Source organism: Azolla caroliniana, unplaced genomic scaffold (assembly GCF_043228905.1).
Source record: "Azolla caroliniana isolate FFs.n. ecotype wild unplaced genomic scaffold, voAzoCaro1.0.p SCAF_3, whole genome shotgun sequence".
Lineage (NCBI taxonomy): Eukaryota > Viridiplantae > Streptophyta > Polypodiopsida > Salviniales > Salviniaceae > Azolla > Azolla caroliniana.
The window spans coordinates 25,107,401-25,119,996 of NW_028230438.1; the positions used below are offsets into that span (position 1 = coordinate 25,107,401).

General features: G+C 34.7%; 1 protein-coding gene across 1 annotated transcript; it reads right to left on the reverse strand.

Moving 5' to 3' along the window:
• Positions 1 to 1,337: 1,337 nt before the first annotated feature.
• LOC147866822 (importin beta-like SAD2) lies at positions 1,338 to 11,220 on the reverse strand. The gene is made up of 22 exons (XM_087317312.1): positions 10,853 to 11,220; positions 8,880 to 9,012; positions 8,714 to 8,795; positions 8,415 to 8,573; positions 7,378 to 7,540; positions 7,099 to 7,283; positions 6,819 to 6,992; positions 6,557 to 6,702; positions 6,340 to 6,463; positions 6,041 to 6,221; positions 5,564 to 5,723; positions 5,402 to 5,443; positions 5,204 to 5,322; positions 4,458 to 4,656; positions 4,253 to 4,384; positions 3,533 to 3,636; positions 3,264 to 3,443; positions 2,767 to 2,906; positions 2,530 to 2,678; positions 2,289 to 2,440; positions 2,064 to 2,184; positions 1,338 to 1,810 (listed from the first exon to the last, which is right to left on the reverse strand). Exons 1-22 carry the CDS (start codon positions 10,940 to 10,942, stop codon positions 1,656 to 1,658), a joined length of 3,090 nt encoding a protein of 1,029 aa, XP_087173438.1. The 5' UTR covers positions 10,943 to 11,220; the 3' UTR covers positions 1,338 to 1,655.
• Positions 11,221 to 12,596: the final 1,376 nt, after the last annotated feature.

Genomic DNA, 12,596 nt, shown 5'->3' on the forward strand with positions numbered 1-12,596 from the left:
GTGGTAGGTAGAATTCAGTATGAGCCAAATGATAAAATGCATATATTACATTAATGTCAGTTCCTATGTATCTATGAGTAGCATTTATTTGGGCACACGAAACAGCATTTTGCAAAAGATTCCCTGCTATAGGGATCAATATATAAGCGTCAATGTGAAATGTAGTTTAATAAGGACTAAACATAAGTGACTGCTAATTCCATTGATCAAAGAACAATGTCAATAATAGTCTGTACAGATGTCCTAACTTTAAAGGCTGTATCCAGCTTAAAGATCATAAATTGTTGATGACATTCCGTTTAATTGACAGTTTTGATATCTTTAAGATTCAAAACTTGAATGCATAACAGGCAATGATTGCATTCAAAACTACGCCAACAAATGAACTGATTCATATATATATACACATTGATCTGTAATTGTAATTTCAAGAAATTTCAGAAAAGCTCACTAAACTTGTATAGTCAAACGAAATGATATATATATATATATACAAGAAAGTTGAGAAAAGCTCACTAAACTTGTCTATCTCCACAAAATACCAATGTCGCACTATATTAATATCAATCTGAAATTAACTAATATGTTATTAAACTATATTAATGCACATTTTAAGTCGAACTGGTTAACTATTCAACTCTTTAACATGCCAATAGTTAACTAGTCCCTTTACAATATACCAACATTACAATCATAAAGTCATTTTACGCATATGAAACTAAACTATTAAAAAATGCTAATGCAAATGATGAGATTTTATGCATCTGATGCAAAACAGTCTTCAATTACCTTTCGTTGACAATTGTAGCATTACTATATACATATCAACTGCCAAATTTAGGGAGCACAAACAAAACTTTGGTTGACAATTGTAGCACGATTATTTATATCTGCAAGCACCAAATTTAGAGAACAAGAACAAGAGAGCAATAACATAACACTTAATGCTGGCAGAAATATATTATTAATTCAACAAAAATATACTTCACTCTCGGGGCTTTGAACTTTCATAATTACTTTGAAAGAAAAGGTTTACTTTGAACACTTCATGCCATTTTTACAAGAATGTTTCAGCAAAATAAAAAAAACATAGAATCACAACATTTTGATGGCTATATTACATTATAAAGGAAAATACTCGCGGTAAGTCAACTATCAACTCTAGATAATCTACATCAGAGCTTACACACTAAAAATAAATATTATTAGGCCTCATTAGTCCTTGCTCTTCACTATATATACAGCATATGATTCGTCAATAGCATTTTGTTAGTATATATGTTACCAAAAAATACAATTTAAAAATCATGAAAAACAAACACTTTTATACAAATATATGAAAAAGACATGAGAAGTGCTTTGTACAAAAAAATTGAAAAAGATACAATACCAGTTTAAGAATTACAACTCGGAAAAAAATATGGTGGATCATCACCAGAGTCAAAAAAATAAAGATGCCGTTATTATTCTTGCTAATACAAAACTTTCAAGGAGGGTTATGATAGGATAAAAGAGAAGCGAAAGCTTTTGGTAAAATGAGGCTCGGGACAAAGAAAATAAGACATTTCATTGAATTAATGAATGCCAAATATAAAGAATGCTCACCTTTGAGAGAGAAAAAACAAAAGAACCCATTTTTTTACAGATCGAGATTACTAATGTGGTGTGGTACCTTTCTCGGAGAGCTCTTTCTCAAGAGTTTTTCTCCTCTCTTCTGCATGCTGTGAGAGTCCATGTGCCATAGCTTGATGCTGAAAATCTAAAGAATGTGTCAAGGCTTGGAATCTTGCAGGATCAGCTGCCGATATACCTACATTCCAAGTTAACAAAAACAAAACTTCATTATTGAGGTCAGTAATTAATTAATTGCCTATTGATTGTTACACGTGACGACTAAGTATTACTATTAACTGAGGTCACTTATAACACCCATCCTTTGGAAAAAGACAATTCGGTACTTGAGTTCAATGATGAATCAGTCATCTCATGATTATTATGAAGGCAGGCTTAGTATATTAACAGAGCAGCCATCTATCCACATGTCATAATTTACCATAATTTACCTTTCATAATATCAGTAAACAGAATGAAAGGGTCCACGCTGTCGATGGGTGCATGAAACTCTTCATCGTCTGTAAAATCATCGTCACTGTCGTCATCGTCTTCCCTATGGAATGCACTGGCCTAATGTTTCAGTGTTAAAAGTTCAATCAATCAGAATGTATATTATTCAAATAATTCTTTGAAATGTATGGAGAAAATATCGCGCTAAGGCATGTGTGTGATACCTGTGCAGCCAACTTCCGAAGCTTTTGAGAATCTATTTCATTACCATCCTCATCCTCATCTCCTATTTCTTTGTCCCAGTTATCATCGTCATCAGAGGCTAATCCTTCAAGGTCCGCATCATCCTCTACCTCATCACTCTTCTTCGCCGACTCTAGAAGAGCAAATTAGTATCTTCAGACACAACAAAGATACCTTCCAATCAAGTGTTTAAATGCATCACAAAGACCGGACATTATATACCTTCCAATTGCTCTTTATAGGCAGCAAGCATTTTTAGCAAAGCTTTGAGGACCTGGTCAAGGCCAGATTGCAGTTCCTGTGGGAGAAGCTCAAATGGCAATGCTAGCAAAGATACGAGGCCCAAAATGCATACCTTTTTGTCATGTTCTCTACATTCAAATTCAAAATTATGGCCATCAATATAATAGAAATATTGTAACACAAATCAATGTAAAAGAGGAACAAAGATAGATAAACCTTCGAAAGTGAACAGGCTGACCACTTTTCTTTGTTTCATACAGAAGGTTAAACCATGCCTGAAAAATCTCTGATGTGACTCCCATTTTCTGAAGGATGTTTAATGCCAGTCCTGTATTGTAATAGAGTGCATTTGCAACCTACAAACAATTTTAGTCAGACAAGTGAACAAAAGAGGAGCAGAGCATACCACAATCATGTGAGTGAAAGAACAAGGGCTCCACTGCCGAAAAACTAAATAAAGGTTGATTCTTTTCGTCCAGCTATGGAAGTACAAGCAACTATTAAAGAAACTAAAGATAGAAGAATTTACAAAGAAATGCATTTCTGTAGAGGTCATGCCTATGTGATTACATGTCATAATGATGTAGGTAATTGGATACATAGCAATAAACAGTAATGCTACACAGGCAGACTAATACTCAAATACTGAAGAAAATAATGGATTACTGCTTATAACGAGTGCATTACATTCAAAATGGGCTTAAGAAATATACCACTTCAATCAACAAATCTTTTAAGTAATTTTTCTCTGTCCTCCGCAGTCTATCGATGGCAATTCTCAGGTAAGGCTCAACCCATTCATCCACCCTACCCTTGCAATTCTGAAGAACGGCCTCAATAAGTTTTGGTGCAGGTTCTATATCACCATCTTCAAAATTAGGGTCCGCAAAGACCTTTTTGTAAATAAAAAAGGTGAAAATTTTAGGCAAATGATAAACTATATAAGTAACAATAGTATATTTCCTTAAATTGAAATAATTACCCGGGATATCATTTTAAACAAGCTCTGCTGATAGTCCGGGTCTTTGCATGAAAGAAAATGTTCAGTGCTTCTGGATATGTAGTTGTCTAGAGGCACAAGAATATCTGGAGGATAAACCGGTTCTTTAGTCAAGTACACTTTAGGTAGAAAAATGCTAGTATGGTGTTTTTCAACATGAAACCACCCGCATACAATTTCAAAAACTAAAGTCTTATTAACTGTAAAATCATTACGAAAAGCTGATATAGAGCTTAGAAAGGGTCTCAAATACATAGAATATAGAAATTTGCCTTCGCAAGGTGTAAAGAAAATGAGCATAGTTGTTCAACAAGAAACCACAAAAACACGATGCAGAAACTCAAGTCTATTTTAACTAACCCCAATTTAGAAGATACTACATAAAAAGGTGATGCATAACACAATTTTTAATGAAAAAATTAGAAGATTAAAGTTAAATAGATGCCCATGCAGTACGATATTAACAAGGCCTACTTGTATCATTTCTCAATTATAAAGTTTGCATATTAATTCAACCCCTAGAGATAATGACAACTACAATTCTTGACTAAATTAGTAGCATAATTTATTTACAATTACTATGTCATCCACTCAATATGTTTAGAAATAGAAATGTGAGTTTATTTCCATTGTGAGGGCCACTTTAACATTCCATTCATGACATGTTTAGTAGAGTGAATGGTCCTGGGTGTAATGACTTACTTTCAAAAAAATCAATGGCCCAATCATCCAAAGCTGAAACCATAAGTGGCCACAGGCTCCACATGTTGACCGATATAGTTGGAGAGAAGTAAGTTAAGTATGAAACTATCTCCAAAAGTTCCTCAAAAATATCTGACATATTAACGAGCCCACATAATTAACGAAACTTCTTAGGAGTGTTAAAAGGACACAAAGATAGACCTACCTTGCCCTTCTGTTGTTAACATGTGCTGCAAGATGGGAAGAAGAATGGGTTCCACTTGAGGAAAGAGTTCTGGAAGCCGGCTGACTGATTCTAAAATGGTGCTAATTGCTCTTAAGCAACCAACAGCTGCAAGGGCACCAGAGTCATCCTCTTCCTCCTCTCCCTCAGAAGAGCGGATACATCTCCAAAAGGCCGCAGCCTATATGTCAGATCATATACATGAGATTAATCTCTAAGGTGGAATATTTTAAATTCAACCCAATGAGACAAAATAGCCAAATCCTTATCCATACTTTTTGTTCAGAATATCTGATCTTACACAACACTCGATTATTCAGAGTTCAATCATACGAATGCAACAAATAATGTCAAATTTCTAAGATTTAGAGAACCCTGAAATGAGTATTATACATTACAAGAGATCATGTTAGTGAAAGATATGCGGTAGCTGAATACGATACAGTTCACAAGACCTTTTGGAAATAGGAACATACCAAGCCAGCCTTACATAAAGCTGATGGACAAGACGTCTTTTAAGTTCCAGATAAATTAGACAATAAGCTTCCACAATTTATGGTTCCAGATAAATTACTCTGAATATGGACTTTTTGATAGAATAAAACTCAAATGAAGAAATTGGATTTGCTTTCCTTCGATCATCAGTTTACTATTAGGTAGACATCTCGTTGCAGAAATCCAACAATTGCTTAAACTTTAAGATGGGTATCTAGAAAACAAAGACATACCAAATTTTGGCAAAGTCCAAGGGCATAAGGTGCCATCTCTTCCCCAAATTTATCGACAATTGTCTCCAATGTAAAAACCAAGTCTTCATTTTCAACCTCATTCATGAGTTTAAAGAACTCTGTATTTCCAGAAACTCATTAGACATAATTAATTTATGCATAGACTGCAAAACTAGATTAAGATTAGGACAACAATACCATCAAGTAGCTGTGGTAAGATTGGGCGAAGTTCATTCAAATCTGCTTGAAAACCATGTAGATGCAATTAATCAAATGCAAATCTATTGTGCATAAATCAAACAGACTCATCCTTACAATCAGATTAGTAGTGGTTTTCATAGTGTCTACAGAGATAAGTACCTTTACAGGCTTCTATAAAGGACCTGAGTGCCACAACAGAATCAACTCTAACCGGCAGTTCTGGATCTCTTAATGCTGCCACAATACTATGCATGGCAGCACTGAAATTCCGTTGGTCTGAAAAGTTAATAGTTGCATACTGGCCAGAAACCCATGCTGCCTGAATTTGGCAATCAGCAAAACAAGAGTTAAAATAAATTACCTCAAGAATCATCAATCACCAAATAAAACAAATACAGATAGTTTATTCAGTTCAGGTTTAAAAAAACTCCATACAATCCGGAGTTTTTCGTTATTTCTGCAAATGCCTGAATATCTGTTATCTTACCAAACACCCTTGATCAAGCCCTGGAAGAGAAGAAAGGGGAATGAATTGACCAAAGGCATTTGAGGAAATAAAGAAAAACACAGGGGTATTGTAGACTCTTTCCCTTCAATTTTATGATATGTCATAGTTGTAAAAGCTAAGGTATGCACTTTTGCTCTAAGATGGCCAACAGGACTCTTGAACTCTGGGTAGACATGCTGAACAAGCATTTGTTCTAATTGTAGCTTGTATGGCTCTGTTTGCTTTAGCTTATCACATAGTGCACCAACTGCAAGCAATGCACCATCCTTCTGCCTATATGGCTTCTGACCAATTGGAGCTTCATCATACCTGTAATATTGAGCAATTAAACATAAATTTCAATTAGAGTCGCAATATGCAACAATAGAGGTCATCCTTCAGTATTTAGAAACCAAATAGCATAGCAAAGGATTTAGATTGTATTTACCTCCTGAATACATCAACAATGAAGGCTAAAAACTTCTGGAGATTCTCCTTTCCTCTTTTCCTGAAGAGCTCACTTATAAAGTTTATTGCTGCTGTTCGTGGACTGTACATGTCCTCTATGATGTCTGGTATAAACCAGTAGAATATTGATCACACTGTCTAGGGATTCCATGGGATAATATAAAGGATAGTAATCCAACAAATAACAGATTGCTCACCATATCCTTTCCTGACATATTCATACGGATCTTCATGCCACAGTTTATCATCCATGTCATTGAAACACATAAGAGGAAAGATAATCTCGAACAGAATGGCATCAAGACGAGGCTTTAAAAGCTGATAAGTTCCTGACTTTGAAATACTGAAATAAACAAAAAATAATAATCCTAAGTGTGGCCAAATGACCTACCAACATGCTAGGTCAAAGAATGCCAATATATTCATGTTCAAAATTAAAGTGATTAAAGGAAAACACACCTTGTGCTGACATATTGCAACACAAGATTTGTAACCCGATCTGGCAAATATCCACCATGTTGTATGACACTCAATAATGTCAAATGACACTCTAAAAACTTGGCAGCAAATTGTGTCTGGAACATTTGAGCAAAAGCTTTATTTTCTGGCTTTGACATCTTTGGATCTCCAAACCTGTTGAGTATTATCAAAATGATCGTGATTACCAGAGTAACTCAAAGTTAAGAAATGAGAAACCAGGTTAACAGAGTAACTTGATGGTTATGTTAAGGCCACTGACCTGTTGTATAATCTATTCATAATATGTATACTCCACTTCTTAACCTTCCACCAGCCCCATCCTTTTCGCTGTTCTGGATCTGTAGGCTGACCTTCCATTGGTACTGGTCTCTCTAGTATATTGTGAAAGCAAGCCATCCAAGAACCAAATACATTTGGATCATGTAACTGCTTGGGAATTTCCAGCTGATTACAAAGCATCAGAGGGCACGCTTAAGTTTCTTCTAGTAGTTTCATGCATCACATGAGCTACTTTAAACCCTCAAACAGGAAACCTTACATATATTGATGACCAAAAAATTTTGCATGAAAGCTTGATCAAATCAGCAACTTCGATTGGTGGGTTTGGCATTGATAATAGATACTTCAAAATCTCAAGCAAGGTTGAGAATGTAGAGTTGATTATCTGATAAACTGGAGTCCTTTCATCCTCATCTTTGAACCTACAGAAGAAGATATAGGTCATAATTCTTCACGCACATCCCAGAGTAACACAAACAGACATTCCATTAGCAGATATAGGTCATTATAAGGGTAGGATTACGTGATCAGAGTAACTTGTTGGTTCTACATGTTGACAAATTTATTATATTAAAAGAAGCCTTATAAAGATGGGTATAATATAATTCGTAGTCGACCTGGTGACATGCTTTGGGAATAGTTTGCGCATTTATTAAATGAAAAGCAGACAATACCATAAGGATGGATATTTGCCGCAGTAGCTGGATATTATTCATAGTTGACATGGTGAGATGCTTCTGGAATAGTTCGTGCATTTATTAAATGAAAAGCAGCCAATACCATTATAACGATGGATATTTGCATCAGTAAACTGAATATAATATAATTCATAGTCAACATGGTGACAGCCCTGTAACAGTCAAATCAGAAAGAGAAACCATCTAGAATTTACTATGAGCAGTGCTACTACAGCCAAGTATAATGTCATTTGGCAGAAGCCATGATTTAAAACCACTTCTTCCAGTTTAGGAAGAGAACTTGGAAGACCCAGTACACCAACTATGTTTTCTTTCAACAAGGATGTCATAATCAACAGAGCATGTAAAAATACAAAACCCTTGTTAGGCAATCTTGTTCAAAATTCACCCCAAATTCCAATTACTCAACTTTCTTTCAAAGAGAACATTGTAACCAAGATAGGACAATGGCAACAGGATTAATATAATACAGAACTTACAGTTTTGTTCAGCTAGCTTGATCCAGTCCAATCATTCAAATTGATAAACTTACAACAAAGACATGGTGGCCCAAAAGAGGGGAAGGATTCAAGAATATTTCAATAGAAATTAATCTTACTCGTATTTCCTTGTAAGGATTCTTAGCGTATACAAAGCTCCATAAATCCGTTGCTGATCTTGTGACTTGAGATTTGCATCTACATTGGGAAGCAAAGATGGCCATTTTTCTGGATAATCATGATTTACAATTGTCTTTAAGCCGTCACCAAGCTGAACCCTACAAGTTCATTATAATGAATATTACTTCTCATGATTCACAATAGCTATATCTTACAGTTTAGACCAATAATTCTTAATGTAAATCACACAAATAACATCATTTCCCACATGTTACAGCACAAAGAAGACATTACCTACCTGATTATAGGTGGGGCATGCACAAGGGCCTCAAGAAGATGTTCACGGACTGCATTCCTATCACTTTGTGAAATTTGCACAACTGTAAGCAATGACAGAACAAGAAATATTAGAATCAACTTTAAAATGGTTACTCAAATATGGAAAAATAGGTGAAAATCGTAACGAGTATCATTCGACCAATGCTTGCCGACAACGTTCTTAAATTGTATACTAGCAACTTGACGAATTGATATATCTATGCTTGTGGTGACAACAATTTGAAGTAGACCCACTAGATGACCAGGTGCATGCTGACACTGAAACACATCAATGAATGGAGGTTTTTAGTACGCTGGAAAAATTAGCAAAGGGAAATAAATGATGTTGATGCAACCTAAATAATGTATAAGAACATCACAACATTTGAACTTCTCTTAAGTGCCAGATTCAATCATGATTTAATTACTAACTGTTTAAATTCTAATACATACACTCTCAAACATCATATTCAGCTTTGTGGAAATAAACCTACTACATTTATTAAATTATGAACCAAAAATGAGACCACAATTACAAAGGTTTTGAAATTTTAGAAGGAAATTATTGAAATATACTGTAACTTGCCAAAAAGTCCTCCAACTTAAACCATTAAAATGTTAAGTTAAAATTTCCTCTACGCAGAAAAATGCACATCAGAATGTTCATTCCTAGAGAGTGTTCAGGAGATTATTTTTTATTAATGGACCACCTTTTCATGCATGAAATAATAGGAAGTTAAAATTTTATAAGAGTTTAGTAGAAAATACATATACATATAAACAATATATGTGAGAACACAATAACCTTGTCGGACTATAGTACAATATATTTGAGGACACAATCACCTTGTAGGACTATAGTACAATACATGTACGTGAAAATGATATAGCAAACAATTCTTTAGCTAGATTATAAAGCCTTATGGGGGTGGGGGATAGTGTTACAATTAAGAAAGATATGAACAAGACTTCAGTTTTAAAGGGGGCTATATTTTGCTGAGTGGTTATCTTTCAAGAACTTTCAAGCATTTTCATGATGACTTCTTCAAAAACAATTGCTAAGAGTATGATAAAATAAAGAATTAGAATTAAATTCATGCACAAAAGGTAAATATTTCAGAATTTGGAGTGATTAGTTCAGTTTCTATACTTCCTAGATGTTTTATAACCAAGTCTTTAAAAAGATAATCCAATTTTATTAAGAAAAATGAAGTTCAAGAACTTATAAATTTATCCCAGCCATTTAAATTTAGCAAATCTTTGAAGTTTCTTATTTTATATCCTGGGGATATACAAATTATAGAAGAAAAAAATAAGCCAAACACTGGATTAGCCCACTTTCTGGGTTCACAGCATATAAAAGTCATCCAACAATTTACATTCTAGTAAGTCCACTAGGTTGGGGGAGTAAAAGAGAAGTAGAAGGGGTGGTAACGATTTCATGAGGAGCCAATTAGGATGAGACCTTTCTCTGACCCTATTCACCAAAAGAAGCACTTACTCGTTGCTCAGAAGAATTGCAAGTAATATTTGCAAAAAAGAAGACAAACACTAGATTACCTCTATTTCCTATGCTTTTTAGAGTTTCATTAGGACTTGTACATTTTTACACAAACCATAACCTAAACTTCACCCAGCCAGTTATATTATGTTAGCCCACGAGGTTCTTTTACCCAGAGGAATTGCAAGTAATATATTTTTCAGAAATATAGGCGTTAAATTTGTTTAGGTTCAACTTACAGCGCTTCTTTACTGGGGTTTATAAAATCACCCCAGCCATTTATATTCAAAATGCTTCGGTGAATTCTAAACTCACTGCAATCATTTCCAGTGAATCCATAAGGTTCTTCATTGGTTCCTTACACATATAAGAACAAATTACGAAGATAAATAAGGATTAACATGATAAAAATAGAGAAAAACCGAATTCAGTAGAAAAGACATGAATAGAAATTAGGGAAAATTAATCATTTAGAAGAAAAAGCATAGAAAAGAAATGTATCGGAAAAGGAAAGAAATGTATAGAAAACAAAATAAAAAAAGGAAAGAAATGGTTAGAAAAACAGTCAAAACGACAATAAACTTTTATTAGAGTTAAAGAAGAATACGAAAGGAGTACCTGAATAAGTCTAGTTTCCCCGAGCTTTCTGTCTTCTGGATTAGGGCTCAGGGCGAGCTGCAGCACAGAAGCAAGAGTTGGAAGATCCATATCTTTCTCTCTCCTTTTTTCCTCCTTCCTTCCTTTTTTCCTCAGAAATTGAGCTCACGACTCTTTCTTCCTTCTTTTCTTTCTTTCTCAGAAATAGAGCTCCCGGTTCTTTCTTTCAACACAAAAAGTGAGCCTACGATTTATAGAGATAATAGAGGAAGGAAGGATCGGGGAAGAGAAATACTGTCGAAGAAGAACTGGAGACGGAAACTTCAGGCTATGGCGACCTCAGAGAACATACAGGAAGAGTGTGCGTGTGTGTCTGTGTGTGTGTGTGTGTGTGTGTGTGAGAGAGAGAGAGAGAGAGAGAGAGAGACTGGAACTAAAGGAAATGAAATGAAGAAGACACACTTAACCTAACCATGGTTAATTAACCTTTTAATTGTTTCATTAAAATTCTAATGGTTTTAGTTAGATTTATTTTTATTATTTTTATTTATTAGTTTCCTTTTTCTTTTTAATTTTTATTCATGCTTTTTGCTTTTTGTTTGTTTTTTTGCTTTTTGCTTGTTTTTTTGTTTTTTGCTTTTTGTAACAAGACATGAATGCAAAACTCTTGAACTTGGAATATTTATTGGGCTACAAAAAACATGTTGTAATACTAAACACTTACCCGTGTGCCAAATGCACCTCATACAATATTAGCTCCTAACTTCTAAGCTCAAGAATTAGCTTACATCAGCTCTATGGCAAGAGTTAATACACTAGTGTCAAGGGCAAGATGGTACAACATTGCTTCCCAAGCTCAACATTAAGCATATATTGGTTGTATTGCGTATGATGTCCACACTAATCTAACGGTCCATCGATGCCAATTTGTCTTGTGACATGTCAATGAAGATGATGTCTTTGTTCACGAGGAGTGCATAAGATCTATATGGCAAAGTATGGACCAAGAGTATGTGAAGAAGATGTTAAGATAACATATGCGACTAAAAGGGCCATGGTGAGTGTTCCCAAGGGGTGAATGGTAATTTGCCAGAACTAGGCTTTTCTAAGTGAGGATATCTACACATATGCTTAATGTATTAGAAAAAGCAGTGATTGATAGAACCAAACCCTTAGGAAATTTGTGAATGTGTGGCTCACATGCATTACTTTGTTGCATCACACTAGAGAGAGAATTAACATTTACTAGAAACCTCAACTACCCTATGAAAAAAATGTGTTACAAAAGCAAAATCTAATTATATGTGTGTCTTTAATATCCATAAAGATGATCTTAACAGATAATGTTTAAAAATGATTCCAATGATGATCTTACAAGCATGAAGTGCACGACAATTATATATGGTTTGAGTTGTTTCAAGGGACATGATATGTAATGTTGGTGATTGTTATATGTATGTCCTTTAACGCATTGAAATTACTAGTGATAATGCCCATGATCATGTCATTGTATGCCCATATTTGGTGCCTATAGACCAACAATCCATATCATCAAAATCCTATGGTCTCTCAATGGTGACTCTTTACATTGTTGATGGAGGTGCAAACCTATTGAAGAAGTCTATGAGGGGTGTGTGTGTGTGTGTGCAAGAGAGAGAGAGAGAGAGAGAGAGAGAGAGAGAGAGAGAGAGAGAGAGAGAGAGAGAGAGAGAGAGATAATGTTATTTTAATTTCACACCTATGGAAAATACAATCTTATTTTAAC